Genomic DNA, 25168 nt, shown 5'->3' with positions numbered 1-25168 from the left:
TATTATTTATCATTTAGATTTTCTAAATTTATATATAGGAGAGTTTCTGCTACAACTTTTAGTCATGTTACCTTTTTCTCTTCCCCCCTGTCGTTTTGATTATTATGTTTAATTTATTATTTTCGCTCTACGGTTTTGTCATGCTACAGGCATGAGTTTTTATTTTTTAAATTTTATTTAATTTTTAGTGTCATTTCTTATTTTATTTTAGTCATATATATATATATATATATATATATATATATATAAATTATTGGAGTTCCCATGGGTTTGCAAATTTCCAGCCTTATCTCTAACTTATTTTTACACTACTATGAGGAATTATTTTTTACTAGCAATCCCAATCATAAATTTTTAGCTTTCCAGTATGTTGCATGACATCTTAGTTTTAAATTCTGACTTTCGACGCTTAACTGCTGATATTTACCTCTCTGAACTTAAAATCAATAAAGAAAATGTTGATAATTGCACAGCCAACTTCCTTGATCTGAAAATTACACTCTGCAATGATGCAGTTCCTCATCTTATTGACATTTATAACAAAAGAAACTATTTTAACTTTGAGGTCATTTACCTCACAAATTGGCAATCTAATATTTCCAATAGAATTCACAAAAATACTACAGGCATACCTCGAATAACGAATAGGATGCGTTCCACGAAATTACTTCGTTAAGCGAAATTTCGTTTTCAGAGGTAAAAATACTATGGCCAGAATAGGGATACGTTCCTACGTAAAAAAATGAAAAGCTTTTTTTTTCGGACAAAGAAAAGTTTTATTAAATAAACAGTCAACTTACATACAAAGTGAAATCACATTTTAAAATACGAGTCTAAAGTTGCTTGTTTATGCTCTTTTTCTCTTTCATTTAACAATTACCTATACGGAGTTATTGTATTTAACACTGATTGCTTAACAATAATACTTCTTCCTAAATCAGGATCATTTTCACTAAAAAAATTTAAAACGTTTTCAATGTCATTTAAGCACCTTTTTAAATCTTTGGTTTTTTAACACTTTTTCGGCTGGAACTTCTTTAACTTCGTCTTCATTGCTAACAAGGTTTTCTAAATCTTCCACTGAAAAACCATCATCTTCTGCATTCAATAAATTTCTAACATCCTCTTCATCGACATTTTCGAAACCTATTGATTGAGCCATCTGGATAACTTCATTTCTAATTTCTTGGATGTTATTTTCTTCTTCTAGTACAACTTCTGGCCATATTTTGCGCCAAACTCCATTTAAGCATTTCTTAGTGATTTCTTTCCAAGAACTATCAATGTTTTCAATTGCGTTTTTAATGGTGTAAAAAGTTTTAACTGTCATTTCCTCTTTATCCTCTAGTTCAGTTAAACTGCTTAATGTTCGACGCAGATAATAAGCTTTAAATGATGCTATTACTCCCTGATCCAATGGTTGAATCAGGGAAGTTGTGTTTGCTGGAAGAAACACAACTTTGACAGGAATGCATGTGTCCAACGTGTTAAGATCAGTAGGATGTCCCGGAGCATTATCTAACAACAAAAGAGCTTTTTCTTCAAAGTTGTTTTTTTGACAATACCGTTTTACTTCAGGACAAAAGTGGTTAACAAACCAATCAGTAAATAACTCCTTGGTAACCCACGCTTTTCTATTTGCTTTCCATATTACAGGTAAATTCATTTTTATGTTACCTTTTAACGCCCTCGGATTTTCTGAATGGTAAACTAATAACAATTTTAATTTATAATCGCCAAAGGCATTTGATCCAAAGAGTAACGTTAAACGGTCTTTGGCTGCTTTGAACTAAGCAGCTGATTTTTCTTCAATAGAAATGAAGCTTTTTGTTGGTAGCCGTTTCCAGAACAAACCGCTTTCGCCAACATTGAACACCAAATTTGGAAAATTTTCACGTTCAATTATTTCCTTTAGTTTTTCTGGAAACTTATTTGCAGCTTCTCCTGTTAATTTTACACTATGAATTCTGGCCCGTTTTTTAAATTTCTCGAACCAACCACGAGAAGCCCCAAAGGTTTCCGTAATTTCTTCAGTTTGTTTAGATTTCAGGTGATTAAACTGGAATATTTTTTTTTTATGTTAAATGGGGCTTGAAATTGCCGACTTCGTTATCAGAGGTAACGTTAACCGAGGTATGCCTGTATTTGTATTCAAGCTATCAGATTAGCCAAAATATGCAGCAACCATATCCTTTTTAGCAAAGCAATAAAAGTTTTTTATAACAAGCTGTTAAATAATAATATATCTCCCTATTTCATTAAATACTGTTTCAGTATAGTTTCTTCTACAATTAAAAATAAATTCAATTTCGATTTACTTGGCACCTGTCTGTGTTAAAGGTATTGTACAGTTGTATATTATTTGGTGAGATTTTCACTACTTAGTTAGTAATCACTGTTCATGACTTCCGTTTTAAGGTTCTTTCTCAGAATGAGATCACTGCTGCTTTACTCTAAGTTTTTCACACATTTTGGTTTGAATTCGTCCTTTCTAATTTTTGGAATATTGTACATTTGGCATTTCATTCCTGGACTTATTAAGTGTGTTTTTTCCCTGATTACAACTGCTAGGTTTGGCACTTTGCTTCTCTGACACCAGTCTCAGATCTACTATCTGTATGGTAGTCTTGCTTCATTTAACCAGGCCTTTTATTTGGTAGAATAAATTTTATCAATAGACACGAAAATGTCTTCTTCAAGGTTTTTAATTCTGTTTCCACCTATAGTTTTTTGCCTGCCGGATTTTTTGTCATACTCTTCAACGGATTCACTAAACCTTCAATCAACCTATGTTGTGCCAAAACTGAGTTTTCTCTTTCTTCCGCGGTTTGTCATCTTGGAAGTTTGGAGCCGTGATCATCTAAATTTTCCCAGAATTTATCTCCTATAGTTCGGAATTATCCTTGTTCTACTTTCGGTCTCACGTATTCCTTCTCATATTGGTTTATCTACGGCCTTTTGTCTGGTGTTTCATATTTTAAGGCCATCTTTCTCACTTTTTTTTTCCCTCAACGACAGAGGTCATCCCTATCAGTTTCTCTAAAACTATATAACTTGGTGACTTGTCATTGTCTTCCCCTTTTGCTTCCTGGCTGTATGTCTCTTCTCCGCTCGACTTAATGACTCCAGGTAACTCCCACTTTTAGTTTTGGTTTAGATTTCCCTTCCTCTCTACAAGCCTGTGGTATCAACACCCATTTTTACTGACGCTGGCTTATACCAGAATCATTTCTTTAAGGTTGGACCTTTCACACCCAGAAAGTTCAGTATTTTTAATGACTTTTTCTACACTTTTTTTTATCTTTTATACTGTCTTTTGCTATTTTTACCTGTTTGTAGAACTATTAGTGTAATACAAGGGTGATACGAATGCTCCGTCTATCCTCAATCCTATCGCTATTTTTGCCTTCTTTTGACCATCTTTTCTTCCCTTCCCCTTCCCAAGAATTTTACCATTCCTTATACCATTGGCTTGTCCACACTTTTTCATTCAAATTTCTCTGAATTTTAATTTTCTACCACATTAAATTAACAACCTTTCATCCCTTCCACACATCACATTTATATTATATTTCACTTTACACTTTTGTAAATTTATATTTATTTTAATTTACATGATTAACTTATTTTTACACTGCATAGGGACTACCTTGTCTATTAATATTACGATAAAGGCTGCATATTTGCTTCCCCCTTTTCTAATACTATAGGCAAGTTTGGATGTTTGGTTTTTTTTTTTTTTTTTTTTTAGGAGCATTAGCAACTAAGGCCATATTGCTCCGGAGATATGCGGTGTATTTGGCTCGAACCCCAGTCTAATCAAGAAGCGTGTGCTACACACTGCTGCTCCTGCCCACCTGGCTAGACAAGCTTGGAAACACAGTGCCTGGTACACGGTCAGGAGTAAGTCCCCTAATGAATTTGCTCACTATGTATCATTTTTTCATCTACTATATTCAGATTTTGCATATTTGCCATCCCCTGATTCGACCTCTTGCTAAAATTGTCCTTCCATATCTGAATATAGTGTTATGTATTTATTTATTTGTTATTTATTATTATTATTTTTTGCTTCCTCAGTCCCAGTTCATTTTTGTACTAGGTTTTTAAAATTTTTTCACCTGTTTAACCACTACTTCACTTCCATTTTCGACTATCCCTTAAACTTCTCTTAGTTCAGGCACCTTGTGTACTTTTCATTTCCATTTTCCCAGACTATTTATCTATTTTACAAACCACACATTATTTTTATATATATATATATATATATATATATATATATATATATATATATATATACACACACATATAGGTAAAATAATGGGTTGAAAAGTGCAATGGTAACAGAGAGATAAAAATAAAGATAGAAATAAATATAAAGATGACATGACAAATGCACCTGAGTGCACAAAGCAGCAACAAAGGATACAAAAGATTACATCAGATATGAAGTTTTCTGAGCAATGCAGACAGGTTGCCAGGGCAGATCATGGGGTTTTGTCAATGATATATAGGAATTTTGCTAGCAGGGAAAAGGAGGTAATTATCCCTCTGTATAAGGCAATGGTCAGACCACGCCTTGAGTACTACGTACAGGTCTGGAGGCCTCATTTTAGGAAGGATGTAGATTTATTTGAGCATGTACAGAGAAGGGCAACAAGATTGCTGAGGGGAATGAAGGGATCCTCTTACCAAGAGAGGCTTAAGTTCTGCAAATTGCAGTGGCTGGAGACTAGGCACCTGCGCGGTGATCTGATTGAGGTATATAAGGCCTTGAATGGGTTGAGCACGCTGAATTCTGATGGGATCCTTTCACTTGTTCAGATTACGAACCTAAGGGGGTATAAATTCAAATTAAGAAAAGACAGATGTAGATCAGATGTGCGGAAATTTGCCTTCAGCCAGCGGGTGGTTAATTGCCGGAACAAACTTCCGTCTGTTGTTGTGGAAGTTGATAGGTTGAATAAATTTAAGGAGGAACTGGACAGGCATTTGGAGGGAATGGTGTGATTTTTTTTTTTTTTTTTTTTTGGCTGATGCTGCATAAGCTCATATACTTGCTTTCTTGCATCAAATGCCACTGCTACTACTATTACTACATTTATGAGATAGAATTGATAAGTCTGTTAAAAAGTGCTAAGATGGATGTGTAAATTGCACAATGCCATAACTAATAGGATTAACAGAAATTGGAGATATTATAGGCATGAGAAAGAGAAAGAGAGAGAGAAAGAATGTGAAAATCCTTTGTGATATAATGAATTAAACAAAATTATATGCTGAATTGCAAAGCCAATTAGATAGAAGGGAACCGTAAAGCAAAAATGATTAAATTAATATAAGGAGTAGTAGCCAGCATTATTATTATTATAAGCCATATGGTGCAAGGAAGCCTGAGGCTTATGCTGCACCAGCCAAAAAAAAAAAAAAAAAAATTCCCACATTACCCTGACAGAGAGAGAGAGAGAGAGAGAGAGAGAGAGAGAGAGAGAGAGAGAGAGAGAGAGAGAGAGAGAGTCAGAAGTAGAAGGGAATCACCAAGAAAGCAAGAAGAGAAGAGAAGAATGATGATATCCAGCTCAGAACCCTGGATTTGCCAAGCCCATACTCACCAGATGTGAGCCCCTGGGGTTATGGGTGGGTAATTTTGATTATAGGTCCAAAACAGGGGGTACAGAAATTATGAAATTAAAATCTGATGCTAGCTAAAAGTAAATATTGATACATAATCAGGTATTTCATCAGGGGACTACACCTGATCATGTATCAAAGGCTGCATTTCTATACTTGTCCATACCCAGTGTTCTCCCCAGAAAATTTTGCCAGCCAGGTGGCATTATGAAGTAGCTGGGTGGGGAAGTGGTAGTTGCAAAAATATAGTATATAATAATACTTTGCACTATTATAAAATTTTCTGTTATTTATAAATGTGACTTATGCGATCCAGAGCAAAAATTAATTGCATAATTTAACATTATATGCTCCTGTTACACTGACCTCTATCACGTAGTATATTCGAATTAATATTGATCGAGATCAGTACCGTATGGTACTGCGAGAATCACTTAAATTTTAGCCGTGCGGTCAGTTAAATTCACCGGGCGGTGCGCCAATTCCATAGGTCCTGGGGGAGAACACTGCATACCTGCGGAAGAAAAGCAAATTTAAGAATAAAACTAAGTGAGATCAAATAGGGAGTAAAGCGGTATATCTTTCACAAAAATATGGACAAGGTAGTCTCAATGCAGTGTATGTTTTATAACAAAATAAATTAAGATGAATTAAGAAATAAAGTGGTAATAAAATAAAATAAGTGTTTGCAGTGCTACCTTCATGCAAAAATAAGTGGTTATAAGCAAATAACCTGATTTAGAATAAAATTAGAATAAATTTAAGGATAACATGTACATAAGGTTAGTGCAAGCAAATGGTATAAGGCAAGGAAGTGAACTGAGGATAGGGAAGGGAAAAAAGTGTAGATAAAAAAGGTGAAGATGGCGAGAGATTAAGGACAGTAGGAATGTTCATATCACCCTTGTACTGCACTAATAGTTTTATGAACGAGAAAAAAGGAGAAGTAGAAAGTGTAAAGATATAAAGCTAAGAAAAAGATATTAGACTGTGAGAGAGTTAGTAGAAAAAGAGACTAATACCAAATGCTTGCTTTGTAAGAGGCCGAAAAATAAAGAGCCAAAATAAAACCGAAAGAAGTACAAAATGCAGCTAGTTGCAAAAATATAGTTATATAACAGAATATAATCGATACCTGGAATTTTCAAGTAATGCATAGTAAAAAGTTGAAGTGGGAAATAGCAGAAAAATATCCAGTATAACTGAAGCTAAAGCAGTAACACGTTAGACAGTGTCTGGAACTCATAATTATTTACAGTGGAAAGACGGACTTAAAAGAAAGCTGTAAAAAGATGATAGAATTAGAGACCTCTATGGTCGCTTTGGAAAAAAATGTGTGTAGAGATACACAAAGTGAAACATAGGCAAGGAGAAAGTAATTTACAGCAGGAAATTATATAGTGCAAATAAATAGCTGGAAGATATATTTGGAATAACTAAATTCTGAAGACAAAAAGGTTTGTTATTTGGTTTTTAGAAGCATTAGCAACTAAGGCCATATTGCTCCAGGGATATGCAGTGGTCATTCCCTGACCTTTCCGCATCCTCCATGGTGGTCACGGGCTCGAACCCCGGTCTAATCAAGAAGCGTGTACTATGCACTGCTGCTCCTGCCCACCTGGCTACGGAGGCGGCCCGACAAAAATGTTGAAGATATTTAGTGAATAATAGAACATTCCAAAAAGGAAATGAAAATACATATTTTGTATAAGTGATTAAGTACAGGAGTGATAAATCCAGTAGATCAAGAAGTAATAAAAATGGCTGTCAAGGATTCCAGAATTTAAAATAAGAGCACATAGAATGAATGTAGGCCAAAAATTAATTGTCTGAAGACCATATGGTAGCGTTATTGTGCATTGAAAACTTTGGAGACTGTATAAGTAAAGCCTTATTAAAATGCACAAAAATTTTTTTTTCGAAATCCAAGTTAGAATAGTTCATGCATCAAAGTGAACAGTTTATACATCCAATGGTAACTGAGGAATATGACAGCAAAAAATTTTTAGATTATAACATGTAATGAGCAACATGAAATCCTTAGATGTAAATGTTCTAAATATCCAACTGATATCCAAAGGGATATAAATGTAGGCAATGATTGTTTGTTTGTAGTTCCATATGGGAAGCAGCCCATTTCCCCATTATGGTGAAATGTGTTCCCCCTTCACTAAAATCTTCAATAATATAAAAAACATAAATAAATTTTCAGAAGCTTCTCTTCATTCCTATTTACTTATTACAGTGATGAAGGGAAAGCGATCAACGGAAAGTGCAAGTGCTGGCAGTGCTAGGTAACAAAACAAAAAATTTATTTAGAAATGAAGATGATTAATTAAGAATTACAAAGCAGGACAAAGTTTGTCATCTATTGCATGGAATTAGGTCTCGCTGCTTCAACAGTGAATACTATTTTAAGGGACAGCACGCATATAAAAGAACATGTTCAAGGATCAATGTATTTCACACCAGGGCCAGTCTGCCCCAACAGTGATCACAAAACAGCATTCAGGTGCTATATCAAAGATGGGAAAACTATTAATATGGATAGAAAATCAGATTCAGAAGCAACTGTCCCAGAGTCCAATGCCCATTCAAGCAAAAACAAGAAGTGTTTATGATGATAAAAAGGATAAATACGGTGAACCCCAAACCAAGTTCGTGGCAAGCAACGGGTGGGTTAAGCATCTCCCTGGTTTTTTCCAAAACATTAAAGTATGCAGTGAAGTTGTCAGTGCCGATTCTGCAGCTGCAGAGAAATTTTGTGATGTGTTCAAAAAAACTCCTAAATCTCCACAGCCCGCAACTTCCGCAGTGGCGTGCTTATCAGCTGGAGAGTCAATTCTGGCAATGATGCTCAAAAGGTAAAACTTGCCGATTTTCTGTCTCCTCCTTCTTTTTGTAATTTTATAATTTTGAAATTTTTGTAATTTTGTACACTTTTGTAATTTTCCTGTGCATGAGATAAAAAAAATAGAATAATTCTATTTATGTAAATGTTCGTCGAACATTTGTTTTTTGCTTCTATCAAATTTAGAGAACATAGTTGCGAGTGTGCGGAATTTCCCTAAATGTTTATTTAGGGAAATTCCAACTTACGTAGCATTCTGCGGAACGCAACCCTTACGTAAGTCTGGAAGTTCCTGTACTTGGATTTCAGGAAAGCTCTGATAATATTGCTCATAAAAGACTGCTGTACAAATTGAAGCACTGTGTTATTAAGGGCCATTTGCTGCTATGGAAAAGAGATGGTTGAGTGGGAGAAGATAGAGAGTGATAATCAATGGACATTGCGCTTTGTGGACTAATGTTATTAGTGGAGTCCCCCAGAGATAAGAGTTGAATCTGTGGGGGGACTTAGAGGAGAACACCTCTATCAAGTCTAGTCTAAAGTACTTAGTTTCCAAGCTCTGCAACCCACATATTCGAAATCTTTCCTCATATGACCTCAAATGACCTTTTGCCGATCTCACAAGGCAAGTTACCCATCTTTGGACCCTTTCAAGAAGCTCGATGTCTTTTTTCAAGTGTGGTCTCCATATCTGAACACAGTATTCCAATTGTGGTCTAACAATAGCCTTATATAATGGGATTGTGACGTCCTTATCTCTACTAGCAATTATTCGATAAATCATTGATAGGACACTATGGGCCTTCCTTGCAGCCAGTCTACAATGCTCGGAGAACTTCGTGTCTGCCCGTATCGTAATACCCAAGTCCCTTTCCTCCACTACCGGCTTTAATCCAACTCAGCCAAGTGTATAAGTTATTTTGGGGTTACTGTTTCCCAGGTGCAATACCTTACACTTTGATGGATAAAAGAATGTTGCATTTTTCTGACCATCCCCGAAGTCTATCTAGGTCATTCTGAAGAAGCTGTGCTTGGCAGCAATCATTAACTACTCTACCAATTTTTATATCATATAGAAATTTAGACATCACGATGTCATCCCTTCATTGATGTCATTTATGAAAATCAAGAACAACAGTGGTTCCAATACTGATCCTTGGAGAACCCCACATCTGACATCAACCCAATCTGAGGAATAACCATTTATCACAATCCTCAGCCTCCTACCCTGAAGCCGTCCAGCTACCCATCTAAAGATTTTCCCTGTGATTCCAACCTGTTCCAGCTTATAAAGTAACCTCTCATGTGGGACTGAGTCAAATGCTTTGCTGAAATACAAATAAACAATGTCGAAATTATTCCCCAAGTCCAGTTCTTGGATGACCCTGTCAAAACAGCAAACCAGATTAGTTAAACATAATTTTCCCTTTACAGAACCATGAGTGTATTTTACAAAACTCTTTATAAAAAAAATTCAAGATGTTTATACCCCGAATGAAGAAATTTCCATCGATGAAACTATGATTTCCCATAGAGGCAGACTTCAGTTTCTTCAATATAACCCAGGAAAAGCCCATAAATATGGGATTGATTTATTCAAACTGTGTGAAATGACGGGTTATATATAGAATTTCTTAGTTTACTGTGGCCAACGAACTTCTAATTTATTACCAGGCCTGGATCATTCCGGATCTGTAGTCGTATCCTTAGCTGAACCACTGCTAAATGAAGGCAGAATTTTGGTTGCAGACAACTGGTACAGTAGCATACCTTTAGCAACTTACCTGAAGAACAAAAATACAGATTATTGTGGAACTTTAAAATCTAATAGAAAAGGGCTGCCCAACAAAGTAAAGTCAAAGAAATTAGAGAAAGGAGAAGTAGTAGGAATGGTAAATAACGACGGAATACTTGTTATGAAATATAAAGACAAGAAAGATATATATATGATTTAAACTTACCACGGTACAAATAAGAAAGCTGTTGAAAAAAAGAAGAAATGCAGGAGAGGCCGTTGAAAAGAAAAACCGTAAAGGAGAAAATATTTAAAAACCTGCAGTTATAAAAGAATATAACAGGATAAAAGGAGGAATTGATCTTTCAGATCAAATGATCTCATATTATAGTCCGGCCAGAGAGAGTATAAAATGGTATTGAAACGTCTTGTTTGAATGCTTAGAAATTGCTGTAGTGAATAGTTGGGTTATCTATAACAAGTTTTACTCAAATAAAACAATCCAGCTAGCAGCATTTTCAAAAGATGTCTCTGCTGGGTATGGCAGAAAAAAGTTCTATAAATAAACCAATTAAAAAGGCCCTCCCATTATGAAATATAACAAGAAGAGAAGACAGAAAACTTGTTCGGGAAAGGTGTCATTGTTGTTACACAAAAATCACATCGGAGGAAAATCGCAAAGCAGCAATGAAAAAATCTAAACAAGTCTCAACAGAATGTGTTGAATGTGACAAACCACTTTGCCTACCTCGCTTCAATGACTACCATAAATAATATTATGTAGTGTACTGAATGAGAAATAAAAGCTACTTTATTGATATTTGTGCATTTTTTATATATTTAGTAACTCCACCATATTATTTCAGATAATTCACATACTTGCGCTTTGTGAATCAGATATGATTCACAAAGCGTTTAGATCGAAAATCTGAGTAAGTTTCAGATGTTTATCAAAAAATTTATTGTATTTAAAACTCCAGTAAGTGCGTATCACATGCGATGCACAAGCATATAGAAAATACGTCGTGTGTATCACATGTGATGCACGGGACAGGCAAAGGGTTAAACATGATTTTCCCTTTACAAAACCATGATGGGTGTCTGTCAGAATTCCATTTCTATCTAAATGATAAAAATGGAATTCTGTAAAACAACAGTATAATAACATTGGCCATTCAGATCAGGGGTCAGAAAGTCTTAAACACACTCTACCTGCCCTTGCAACCCTTTGGTAATCTGGTTCCAGAGTATTTAAACTCTAGAAAAAGAACTTCCTGTTTTGGTAACTGCTTCAGGAGTTCGAGAATGTTTCTTGGCATCACTCTACTGATCAGTTCCCTTCCCTAGGTAGCTGTTTCCAAAGTATATAAACTCTGCTTAGCCTATATGTAAGTAGATAGTTGTAGGTCAGTGTTGTTGTACAACGCTGACCTATAACTATCCATGTGAGGGCATCTATATTAGCATTAGCAAGGGCACATGATGCAAGAAAGCAAGCTTATATAGCATCAGCAAAAAAAAAAAAAAAAAAACCTTATTTTACGCATTCCCTCGCTCCAAATGTTTGTCAAGTTCTGCCTTGAATCTATTTAAGCTATCAACTTCTACAATGACAGATGGAAGTTTGTTCCAGCAATCAACCACCCGTGTTTCAGATCCATATAAGCGCGTTGACCCCCAAATTCCGCACAGCTATCCCAATCGTCTTTCCTCAATTTGAATTTATACCCTTTCATTCCAATATTTCTTCATTGGTATGAAAAAAGCCTCGTAGCTTCCAAGATTAATTCTTTGAATGCTTCCCATTTTAAATACTGTCTCAGACCACCGTAGTCACCTTTACGAAAGCAAAAACCCTTCCCTTTACCCTTGATGGTAGTTACCTCTTTGAGTAAATCAAAGAGGTAACTACCTCTCAGCACACTGTGATCACTGCCACCTAGTGGTTCCTTTATCTACAGATTCTTGATGCATGAAGAATCACTACTGATAATCAGATCAAGAGTATTACTCCCTCTAGTTGCCTCTCGAACATGCTGCTGTAGAAAACAATCATCCAATAAATCCACAAAAGCCTTGCTAGTGTGGGAATGACCAACCCACAAATTCCAGTCAATCTCTGGGAAATTAAAATTTTCCCATTTACTGGCCCACTCTATTTCTCTGTACAATTGCTCATTATACTCATTAGATTCATTTGGCCTATAACACACACCTACTCTCATTTTTCCTTTCCCAGTGCTTATGTCACACCAAACAGACTCAACATTGCATTGTCCACCAACATCAATTGGATGCACTTCCTTAGATTTTGTGTTTCTTAACTAACAGCATAACCCCTCCTCCCTTTCTGTCCTGTCTATCCTTTCTGTACACATTGTACTCCCCAAATTCCAGTTCTGCACTGCTTATGTCTGTGTGACACCATGTCTCTGATATCCCAACAATATCTGCCTTTGATGTCTTGACTAGCACTTCAAGCTCATCGAATATATTAACTATACTCCTAGCATTGGTGTACATGCAAGTATACATGCACCTGTTTCAATTCTTAGTTACCCTAATACAGCCCATGTATTTTCTTGTTCCCCTATGACTCCCAGGACTGCTGGGAGTCATAGTCAAACAAGTAAATACAAACTTGCACCTTAGAGAAGACTTGATAGAGACGTTCAAGGTGTTCTCTGAGAGGCATAAGTTAAATGAATGAAGACAAAATTTTCACGGTTATAAATTATTCTAGAACTAGGGGCCATAATTTCAAGTTACGGGGGAAGATGTTCAGATTGGATTTCAGGAAGTTTTATATCTCCTCAGAAGCATAACTTGGTATCTTCTGCAATGCAATGCAATTTGGTCTTCCATGATTGAATTATAAACTTATCCTACTATATACAAGCATTTATTCGATTTATGATTAGTTCATTAGCATCTGGAAAACATTTGTAACCCTTCACATTAATATCACGAATTACACAGACATCTTCATTAATTAGCATATATATTAATTTAAGAAAGTGTTTTACTTAGTGAATTAATTTAGAATAAACTCAATTTTTTTAAAATTTGATCCAATCAAATAAATCATATTGGATTCATGTTTTATAAACCTGCATAAATCTTTCTATGTATCTTTGTTACAAATCATTAAAATCTGTATCGTTTTATCTCTTTGCATATCACTTAACTTCATTTGTATATTTTATAGAACCAAGAATATATGCCAAAAGATGTTTGTCAACAAAGATATCTGAAATAATGCCAATTTATTTAATTTTTGGCACTGTTCGGGCCACTGTTTGTAATAATTGTCATCTCATTCCAATAAATGAATTAAATACTTCATGAAGTAAAGTGTCTTTACTAAACCTACTTTGGCATTAGTAGAGGCATATGAGGTAAGATATTAAGCTTATATAGCATCAGCCAAAAAAAAAAAAAAAAAAAAAAAACATGGATAAGAGGGATCAGAAACATCCATCCAACATATATAAGAAAAACTTGAAGAACAATTCGTAGATACAAATGAATGTCCTGTCGTCTCCATTCAGGAGGTTGACTACCATGAGTCTCCACCAGCTTCGCGTCTGTGCTTCCCTTGCACAGTCTTCATAAGATTAGTCCATTCCTCAATGTTGGTTATTCAGGTCTTTCTCTGTTGTCCTTTACTCCTCTTTCCCTCTATCATCCCTTCCAACAGCTTTTTTTTGTATAGAGTCATGTCTCAGAAGGGGACTGCGATACCTTGTTTTCCTTTCCTTAATGATGGTCGTGAGTTCTCTTTTATTTCCTTTTGTTAAAGCCAACACTTCTGCATTTGGCTTTCTTTGTGTCCAAGATATTCTCATGATTCTCCTTAATAGCCACATCTCAAATGTCTTAATGCTGTTCTCAGCATCCTTTGAAATAGTCTGTGTTTCAGATCCATATAAGCGGGTTGACCACACAACATTTTGTTAACCTTATCCTGGTTTCTAGGTGCAATTCCCTTGACGTTAAGATCTTCCTCATGTTCAGAAAGGCCTTTTTTCTATTTCAATTCTTCTTTTGATCTCTTGTAAGGTTTTCCCATCATCAGTGACTAGATGTCCTAGGTCAGGGGTGGGGTAAACTGCAGCCTTTTGGGGTACAGTTACAGCCTTTTGTCTAGTTCTCTCAAATGCAAAATCCACCTTTTATTTCATGACATAACACCAAACTCAAAATATTTTTAAGGTAAATTTTATATATCAGTTATTCTCCTTATATAAATTAGTGTACATTTATGCTGTACATTAGCAAAAGAAACATAAAAGGCATAAAAATATTAGATAGTCAATAGAGGACAAAACAAAGTGAAGAGGTAAAATTATTATATCGATAACTGTGTAGTTAGCGAGAGGCCTGTCAATCGCAACTCAGTAAAATAAAAGGCAAAAAAAAAAAAGGCACTCGGGAACATAAAAGGCATAAAAAAAAAAAAGGCACTCGGAAACATAAAAGCCATAAAAATACTGGCTAGTCAATACAGGACAAAACAAAGTGAATTGGCAAAATTATTTATCGATAACTGTGTAGTTAGAGAGAGGCCTGTCAGTGGCAACTCAGTAATTGGAAAACTGGCAACAACCCAGTGATTCGTGTCACAGGCCTGAGAGCTTCTTAAAAAAGAACTGTAACATGTTAAAGAAAATGTATGCGTTAAATGAAATGTATGCATTGCCTTTTCTGGTTAAGGAAAATAATAATGAATTAAATATTAAAGTAAATACAAAATAAAGCATTTATTCTAATTCACTAATCTTTACAGAATATTATTGTTTCCCAAATAGATGATATAGCATCACTTCCACTTGAAACTGAACTTCATTTGGCAATGTTACCTTTCTTATTAATGATGACTCATCTCACTGACTGCTGTCAGTATCAGTTGACATTCCGGTCATTCTCCCCAGTGCCATCGGTTAATCTTCAATCAAACTGTGTATTTAATTTTTACTGGTTACCCAATTATGTCAAGAAATAAGAAAAGAGCACTAAAGGAGGAAAAGAGAGTATTCAATGAAGAATGGGAATTGCAGTATTGCATTGTTGCAGTGAACGATAAAATGATGTGTTTGCTCTGCGATGCCATATTGGCAACAGTGAAGAAATACAATGCATATCAGCATTATGAAACTCATAAGGATAACAAATATGCTAAAGTAGGAGAACCTTGAAAGTCTGCACATAAGAAAATGAAAGATGGAAAGCAGCAGCAACATTTATTCAAAACTATGTCAGGACAAGGGATGACATCACTGAAGCGACACAAAGTATCATCAGTGTTCTCCCCAGGACCTATCAAATGGGTGCACTGCACAGTGAATTTAACTGACCACCCGTCAAAAATTTAAGCGATTCTCGTGGTACCATATGGTACTGCTCACTGGTCTCGATCAATATTCGAACGTACTATGCAAAGTATTACATTTCCTCACCTAATAATGGCACTCAGCTGGAAAAATTTTCTGGGGAGAACACTGAGCATATATACTTGGAAGAAGAGGTAAGCCATTTATTGATGTAGAAATCATAAAAGAATGCATTTTTGAAGTTGTGGGATGTTTAGATTCAGCTAAGTTTTAAGAAGTACAAACAACTACTTCTTTCAAGGAGGACCATAACTGATAAGCAAGATGAATTAGCCCGTAATATAACAGAACAACTTCATGCAATATGCCAAAGAGAAGCCATTTATTATTCGATCACCTTGGGTGAATCCACTGACATTACTGACTGAATGTTATTTTTATTTGTGTTATAATTGCGGATTTTCATTGTCACCAGGGGTTACTGACTTTGGGTACCCTTACTGCCAGGACATGTGGAATTGACATCTTTAAAGAAAAATGCCATGAAGCAAAACTGAATTTATGTAATTTAGTAAGTGTATGCACAGATGGCACACCTTCCATGAGAGGAAAACATGAAGGATTTGTTGCATTACTACAGAAAGAATTGCCAGATCCAGATACTTTTATTTCCTTTCACTGTATTCTTCATCAGCAGAATCTGTGCCAAATCTACCATTTTAAGTGACACATTAAATAAAGTTACAGGTATTGTAAACTACATTTGCGCAAATACATCGCGATATAGCCAATTTCGCAACATGCTTCAGCTTAATGATGAAACATTCAGCATGGATCTGCCATATCATTCTAAAGTGCACTGGTTGTCCCAAGGACAAATACTTGTCAAACTTTTATCTTTGCAAAAATAAATCACAAGCTTTTTTTTTTGAGGAACTGAATCTACAATGTGAATTGTCAAAAATGGAATTATGCAGAGATACTGCATTTTTGTGTGACATAATGTCAAAGCAAAATGATCTGAATATTTTTTTTCAAGATAAAACCAAATCTAAATATGATATATGGCTTAAAATACAGGCATTTCGGAAAAGGCTGACCATTTTCAAAACCTTGCTTAACCAATCAGAACATTCAGCTGAACACTTTCCTGAAATGGTAAAAGTAATTAATAAAAACAGGATACAAACAAATTATTAAGGATATGCGACATGAAAGAATGTGCAGCTGTTCTAGACTCCCTGATTGAAGAATACAATAAAAGGTTTGCTGATTTTGAGAAACAATTTCACACTGAAATCAGCTATTCAACTGCACCTGACACTTACAGATGGAATTAGAGCACTCAGAAGATAATATTCGGAAGTCTCTATTTGACGCGAAGAAGGATCCTCTTTGAATATGGATAAATGCTGTTGAATACCCATGTCTATGTCAACATGCTCGTCAAATGCTATCTTGTGTTGGAACTACTGTTGTGAATCAACATTTTCATATATGACAAAAATTAAAACAAGCCTGATCTCAGATGATGGATATTCACTTGGAGGACCAATTAAAAGTACACTCAACGATGTTGGAACCAAATATCAGACTACTAGTTGGCATTAAGCAGTCCCAAAAAGTCATTAAACGGTTTGTTGTCTAAATTTGTCCATTTTTAGTTTTGTTATCATCTTTGCTAAACAAATAAATGTATTTGCTAATTTGTTTGTTTAAATTCCTCATACAATAACAGGCTGTAATTAAAATTGTAAATATGCCTACAAAAATATAATTTTTTTGTATATATTTAATTCTCAGCATGTGGCCTAATAGTATCTTGGTTAAATAAAATTTGGCCTTCCAATGTAAAAAGGTTCCCCACTCCTGTCCTAGGCAGACATAGGAGTTTACTTGTTGTAATGTATTATTGTTTACTATAATATTAATTTTTTTCTTCCCCTCTTTTCTTTGAGATACACATTACTTTGGATTTCTTTTCATTAAAATATAGACCCAATCTTTCGCTGGAACTGTTTATCTTGTCTATTATGGCTTTTAAGTGTGTTTCATTTTCTACCAGTAGAACGGTGTCGTCTGCATATCTTAAGTTATTAATTCTGATTCCTCCTGTGGTAAGGCCCTTTAAATCTTCTATCCTAAAAAAAAATTCTTCAGTATAAAAGTTAAAAGAGGATAGGTGAAAGAAAATCCCTGACGCACTCCCTTTAGTATTGGAAACTCTTCTGAATACTCTCCATCAATTCTAATGGAAGCTAACTGTTCCCAGTGTAAATCAGTTACAATTCTTATGTCACTACCATTGATTCTGATTTTTTGTAGAGATTGAATCATCTTTTCATGGTCTATTGAGTCGAAAGCTTTTTTACAGTCTACAAAACAGATCTAAATGTCTTTTTGTTTCTCCAGTTATCTCTCAATTATCATCCTTAAGTTAAAGATTCCTTCTATGGTTCTGCTGTTTTTCATGAATCCACTTTGAACCGGGCTTGTTTCTGCTGTGAGTTTGCATGTGTTTCTTAGGTAGATTCTTTTCAGTAGAATCTTAGAAGTATGGCTCATTAAGCTAATGATTCTGTGATCAGAGCATTCCAGGAATGCTCTGATCTTGAATAATTCCAAACTCCAGGTTTCTTCGAAAGAGGAATGAAGGTGTAGACTTTAAAGTCACTTGGAATTATTCCTGTATTATATACAGTTAACCCCCGCTATTCGCAGTATCTGTATTCGCGGTTTCGCAATCGCTGATTTAATATGAAATGAAACCTAAAAAAATGTGAAATTTAAAGCGCCGTGAATATTTTCCCCCATAAAAAAAACATGTGCGTGGCTAAAATTATCTTTCCCGGTCAAAACAGCGCTCAGTGGGTGGGGAGAGAGGTGACAAAAAATCAAAAAATCGGAAGAAAAAATCCGCCGTAGTGTCCGTGAAAACGCGCTATTTGCTTCAAAAATTTGCTCTGTAACTCGTAATGTTAAATTATAAAAAATGGAAAAAGCTTTAAATCTGTGGATAGAAGACCGAACTCAAAATAAAATTCCGTTAAGTTCACTCATCATTCGTGAAAAGGCAAAACTCCTTTATCAACACTTTAGCGAAAGTGGTGATAGCACTGGTGGGATAAGTTTTTTAGCTAGCAAAGGCGCTGGTTTGAAAGATTTGTTTGAAATTTCTAATAAATATTACATTTATTATTAAATTGTTTCTATTTTCATTTTGATGCCATATGCTTGCATTTCGCTGTGTACTGTCATTGGACATAGTCATATTATGAAGGTACATATAATACATACAGACAAAATTTTAGATTAGTTTTTCTTATATATTTCATACTTTGGAACGGAACCCCTTTATTACTATGGGAGCCATAACTCAGTATTCGCGTTTTCGGTATTCGCGACATTTCTCAGGAACATAACCCCCGCAAATAGCGGGGGTTTACTGTATATTGTTCAGTAGTGTTGTAAGCACTTTAATGTGACTGCCAAGTGCTTTCAGCATTTCTGAACAGATTTCATTTGATCCAGTTGCTTTCCCATTTTCTAGTCCCTTAATGGCATTGGTGTCTTTGCTTTCCAGAGTAAGTGGTCCCTCTAAACTGAGTGCACACGGGTTTCCTTTTCTTTTGTCAGCAGAGTTTTTCTGTGTATTCTGACCATCTTTTTAAAACATCTTTTTTGTTGAACACTACTTCTCTATTTTGGAATTTTATGCAATTGTGTCTACAAGCCTTCTTATTCATATGTCATCTTCTATTTCTTTGCATTTTCTTGCTGCCCAATCTTCCTTTGCTTGTCTACACTCTTTCCTGATGCTTTTATCCAAGGTCTTATACTCTGGTCTATTTTTGAATGTTTTCCTTTCTTTCATTAGGTTTAGTATATTGTCAGTCATCCAGGACTTTGTGGAATTCTGTGCGCTGCTCAAAAGGTTAAATAATAGTAAAAAAAAAAAAAAAAAAAACTCCTCAAATTAACTTTTTTACCTCATTTATTCCTTCTACTTGTGTTGTTTGGATCAACATTCTGTCATGTATATTTGCTAAAAATTACAATCTACAACAGAACTGATATGCAATGTCAATAAATATCTTCTCTCTTCTCAACCTTTAAATTATACAGTACTAGGGTGCTTTATCATGGTGTACTAATTCAAATCAAAAGGGACTATGAAACCCAATAAGTCCTATTATTATAATAATCTTAAATTATAGGAGAAAACCTCATACCTTTTTAGTAGGACTGTTAATCTCTCAACACTCAATCGCGAATGATTATAATATGAACCTACACCACGTGCCTAGTCATAAATAAATCTAATTAAAATCATCATGTCTTCAACTCTCATATCACGTCAAGCGAATCAGAAAGAATTACGGAAAGACGGCGGCCACCAACCTCCAAAAAACCAACCAACATCACATGCCACCATGAGAATTGAAAAACAATTGACGCAAAAACCTATAAACGATGAAACAAATAAACATCCATCAATTCACACATAAATAAAACTTTAAAACCGTTTTATAACTTCTTTTAAGAGACCACCTTATTCGGTTTGTTACCGTGTTCACAAGAAGTACAAAAGTGATTCGTAAATGATATCCCTCCTGTTTTATATAAAATTAACAACACCTGACACGAGATTATTTATATAGACCAATGTATGAATTACTATTCATGCATGCATGCACGTAAGCATCAATGAGTCTGAAATATATGCAGACCTTATAATATTTCGGACTCATGGACACTTACGTGCATGCATGAATAGTAATTACATATGGGAAACAGCAACCCCAGAGCAACATATCAACTCTGTTGTACTACACTAACAGTCGTAGAGAATGAAAAGGACCTGGGGGTAATTGTGCAGGCAGATATGAAGTTCTCTGAGCAGTGCAGATGGGTTGCAAGAGTAGCTCATGGTGTCTTGTCAATGATATACAGGAATTTTTCAAGCAGGGATAATGAGGTAATTATTCCCTTGTATAAGGCAATGGTAATACAGGTCTGGAGGCCTCATTTCAAGAAGGATGTAGAGTTGCTGGAACGAGTACAGAGAAGGGCAACAAGATTAGTGAATGGAACAAAGGGTTGCTCTTACGAAGAAAGAGCCTACGTTTTACAAATTACAGTGTCTGGAGACTAGGCACCGGCGAGGTGATCTGATAGAGGTGTATAAAGCCTTGAATGGTTTGAGCATGCTCAATGCTGATGGGATTCTTCCTCTTGCTCAGAATAATCACCTGAGAGGGCATAAATTCAAATTGAGGAAAGACAGATGTAGGATAGATGTGCGGAAATTTGCCTTTAGCCAGCGGGTAGTTGGTTAGTGGAACAGACTTCCATCCCTTGTTGTGGAAGTTGATAGCCTAAATAAATTTAAGGCTCAGCTGGACAGGTATTTCGAACGAACGGAGGGGTGAAGTGGAAGTGTTTTTTTTTTTTTTTTTTGGCTGATGCTGCATAAGCTTGCTTTCTTGCATCATATGCCTCTACTAATGGTAATGCTGATTCATACATTGGTCTATATAAATAATCTCATGTCAGGTGTCATTAATTTTATATAAAACAGGGGGATATCATTCGCGAATCACTTTTGTACTTCTTGTGAACAAGGTAACAAAGCGAATAAGGTGGTCTCTTAAAAGAAGTTATAAAACGATTTTAAAGTGTAATTTATGTGTGAATTAATGGATATTTATTTTTTTTTGTCGTTTTCAGATTTTTGCGACAATTGTTTTTCAATTCTCATGGTGGCATGTGATGTTGGTTGGTTTTTTGTAGGTTGGTGGCTGCCATCTTTCTGTAATTCTTTCAGATTCGCTTGACGTGATATGAGAGTTGAAGGTCATGATGATTTTAATTTGATTTATTTATGACTATGCATGGGGGGTAGGTTCATATTATAATCATTCGCGATAGTGTTGAGAGGTTAACAATCCTACCTTTTCAGTATGAGGTTTTCTCCTATAATTGAAGTTTATCATGGTGTATATACCTATATATCATCATACAGGTTACAAAACTTATGGTGGTACTTGGATTCATACACACAACTGTTCAACCTGAAGCAGCCCCAGACCCTAAACATCATGGAAGGATGTTCAGTGTCAGCGATCCAATATAAACAGCGATCAGGGTGAGCGATCCATTATAGCAATGAGGAGGAATGTATACCACCAAATTAGTTTATAGTATTCAGAAATGTCTAGAACAATCCCAACGTTATCCTCTTCACAAATCACCAAACAGTAGGTGCAGAGCCAGCAGCCAAGAGAAGTATCAGTCCCTCTCCCCGTGAACCTGAAGTAATTGCAAAGAATTGCAGCTATTTCTGATCAGACAAAAAAAAATAATTATGACAAATATCCAAATGCACCCAATAATCAGTCCACAAAGCTGCAGGCCTAATTCATGGTTAAGCAACAAAATTTTATTTGTTAACACAAACTACCAGCTGTAGTGTCTACATAGAACTGCCATTGCAAGCATTTTGACAAGGGCATATAGACAATGCATGATCCTTGGTAAACCATTATTTATAAAATTTATAAACCACCCACAGGATGAAAACAAAGCTTCACAAACCTATGCTACAACCATCCTTCCTCAATCTGAATTTATGTCCCCTCATGTGTTTAGCTTGAACAAGAGGAAGAATACCATCAGCAATGAGCTTTCTCAATCCATTTAAAGCCTTAAACACCTCAATCGGGTTTCCAGTCTCTGGACACTGCAATATGCAGAACTGAAGCCTGCCTTGGTAAGGCCACTCTTTTGTTCCCTTTGCCACTCTCATTGCCCTTCTGTGCACCCATTCCAGCATGGGATAATCACTTCCTTAACTCTGCTAGCAAAGTTTCTGGAGTTTTGTCTATATCATACACAAAACCCCAGGGGCTAGTTCTAGTAGCTATAAATGAGCTTTAATTAAAAAAAAAAAAAAAAGCCTGCCAGGGGTTGATACTGATACAAGGAATTATTGATAAGCAAGAGAATAAACATTTCTGCTACTGCACAGTGAATTCTTAAATAAAAGTTCTTCACTTTAAAATAAAAAATTTAAACAAAAATAATCATGTTTATCTTACCCAATCTTTAAAGATAAATCCTAGAATACCAGCTGTCATTTCAACTAGCAGTAAGAGAGCAAGAAATATTGCATACTGTAAAGAGAAAAATTTCATTCATAAAGTAACAGAATACAGGTTTTTCAAATATCGTTAAACTTTTGATTATAAAAATGCAAATTAACAATGTGAGAAAGAGTGGGGAAGGAAAACAGTTTAGTAATTGGGCACTTTAGAACTCTGCTTCCATTCACATCCTATCAATCCATCTTCAGTTTGTTCCTTGCATATCCTTATTGAGAAATCTCTTAAAAACTTTTTAGTTCTTAAGGAGTTCTCCACAGAGAAGACAGGTAAATTTGGAAAATTTTAAGTCTTTTTAAATAAGGGTAGAAAATGGAAGAAAATTGCACTTATAAAACACACAAAAACATCAACTTAGGAAAAGTTATATGCAGCTCTTGTTGTTGGTTTGATTTATTGGTGCAAGGGCTACTAAAGCCATAATGCACCTATTACAATATTATTTAGTACAGGCTTGATTAAAATAGCAAGGTGGATTTAGATTAGATGGAATTTGTTTATTGTTCTCAGGAATGTAAAGAGATCATTTATATCTAGTCGGTTTCCGAGAATTTTCTGTAAAGTAGGTTGATTTGAGGAACATAGATGTGAAAAAGCTGTTTGTCATTCTCTTAAGTATAATGGGCAATCAAGAATAAGATGTTTTACTGTGAGTGGAGTTTGGCAGTTGCTGCATAGTGGAGGATCGTTCCGTGTGAGTAGGTAACTGTGAGTTAGGTGGGTATGCCCAATCCGCAATCTAGAAAGTACAACTTCTTCCTTCCTATTCCCTCTGAGGCTTGATGTCCACAGCTTGTGATCGTTTTTAATTTGGAACAATTTATTGGTTTTGTTCTCCTGCCAAATGAACAGCCATTTTTTTTCTTCCAGCACATTGTATGAAGTTTTTGTAATTGGTGTAAGGAATCTGTTTGTCTGATGTTATGAGACTCGCATTCTTGGCGGAAAAATCTGCTTTTTCGTTGCCTGTGATTCCAAAATGTCCAGGAATCAAACAGAAGATTATTTTTTGCTTGTTTGTATGAAGCTGCACTAAATTTATTCGAATTTGTTGTAAATAGGGGTGACTTGAAGGAAGTTCACGCTGAAGAGCAGATACAGCAAATAAGGACTCTGTATAAATTATGGTTTCAGGGCATGAAGACTGCTTTACATTCTTTAATGCCATCAGGACAGCGTACAGTTCTGCAGTGTAACTACTGCACTCCAAAGGAAGCTGACGAGATACATTTAAATTTGCCAGTACTGCAGCTGCACCTACTTTAGTGTTTGTCTTGGAGCCATCTGTATAAATTTGAGTGTAACAAAAGAACTGAAAGGAATGAGCTGCATGAATCTGCTTAATATTGCAATTTTGAAGGGTATGCTTTCCCCATTGTTGGAAATGTTTATCAATATTTGCCATGGCAGGGAAGCCATGCTTTCATTTGGAGTTATGTTATTCATATATAGACCCCAAGATGTGTTTAAATTCTGTAATCTAATGCCGCATGGTCTATTTTGGAAAGGTTTATTTTTATACAAATTATCCCATTTTGGTGTGAAAAGATATTGCCATATAGGATGATGTCGGAAACTTCTGATCTTAGCTGCATAATTTAATAGCAGCGCATGCCGATGAAGGAATTGGGGTGGTTCATGTGCTTCTGTATAGAGACTCTGAACTGGTGATATACGAAAAGCTCCTAGGGCAATTCGGAGAGCATTATGATATACAGGATCAAGCCATTTTAATACGCTCTGTCTTGCTGAGCCATATACAGGAGACCCATAGTCTATTCTCAATCTAATTAGTGAATGGTATAGGTGTAGATGCATGTACCGATCGGCACCCCATGACATAGCAGAAATTGCCCTAAATAGATTCAGCTTTCATAGACAGGTTGTAGGGATGTGCTTAATGTGCTCTAAAAAACTTAATTTTTTATCCAGAATTATTCCAAGAAATCTAATACTTTGTTGATAAATAATTGGATAAAAATCAAGTAGTAAATCGGGATCAGGATGTAGATTTCATTTACAGCAAAAGTGTATTGCTGTTGTTTTTTGCTTTGAGAGTCGATAACCATTATTTTTTGCCCACTGAACAAGTTTGTTAATTGTGCCTTGAAGCTGTCTTTCAATTACTTGCATGTTTTGAGAGTGACATGAGATTGCCAGATCGTCTACATACAGGTATGTTTCCACTGATTCAGGAATGCATGTGGTTATTGAATTAATCCTGATTGAGAAGAGCATGGCAATAAGCACAGAACCCTGAGGGACCTCCCTCTTCTTGCACAAATGTCTGTGAGAGAGCAAAAATAAAACGTATTTGAAAGGACCTATTGCTCAAAAAGGTCCGGATAAATTTCGGAAGATGACCTTGAAATATGCAGCTATAACGGTTAACAACTGATGGCATTCCAGACTACTCCAAATGGAACTGAAAAACAATTACTATGATCAGGTTATA

At 35.5% G+C, this 25168-nt stretch overlaps 1 protein-coding gene across 2 annotated transcripts in view; it reads right to left on the bottom strand.

The window, feature by feature from the left end:
- LOC150081769 (tetraspanin-5-like) overlaps nt 1-25168 on the bottom strand; it is a 226413-nt gene that overhangs the window by 162999 nt on the left and 38246 nt on the right. For both annotated transcript variants that reach the window (XM_090379628.1, XM_090379629.1), the window contains exon 3: nt 22651-22725. In XM_090379628.1, coding sequence (XP_090235754.1) covers nt 22651-22725 — 75 coding nt within the window. The remainder of the gene's footprint in view (nt 1-22650; nt 22726-25168) is intronic.

This window comes from Mastigoproctus giganteus, chromosome 8 (assembly GCF_048544385.1).
Source record: "Mastigoproctus giganteus isolate SK-2022 chromosome 8, ASM4854438v1, whole genome shotgun sequence".
NCBI classification, from domain to species: domain Eukaryota; kingdom Metazoa; phylum Arthropoda; class Arachnida; order Uropygi; family Thelyphonidae; genus Mastigoproctus; species Mastigoproctus giganteus.
This window is presented reverse-complemented; position numbering and strand designations above follow the sequence as displayed.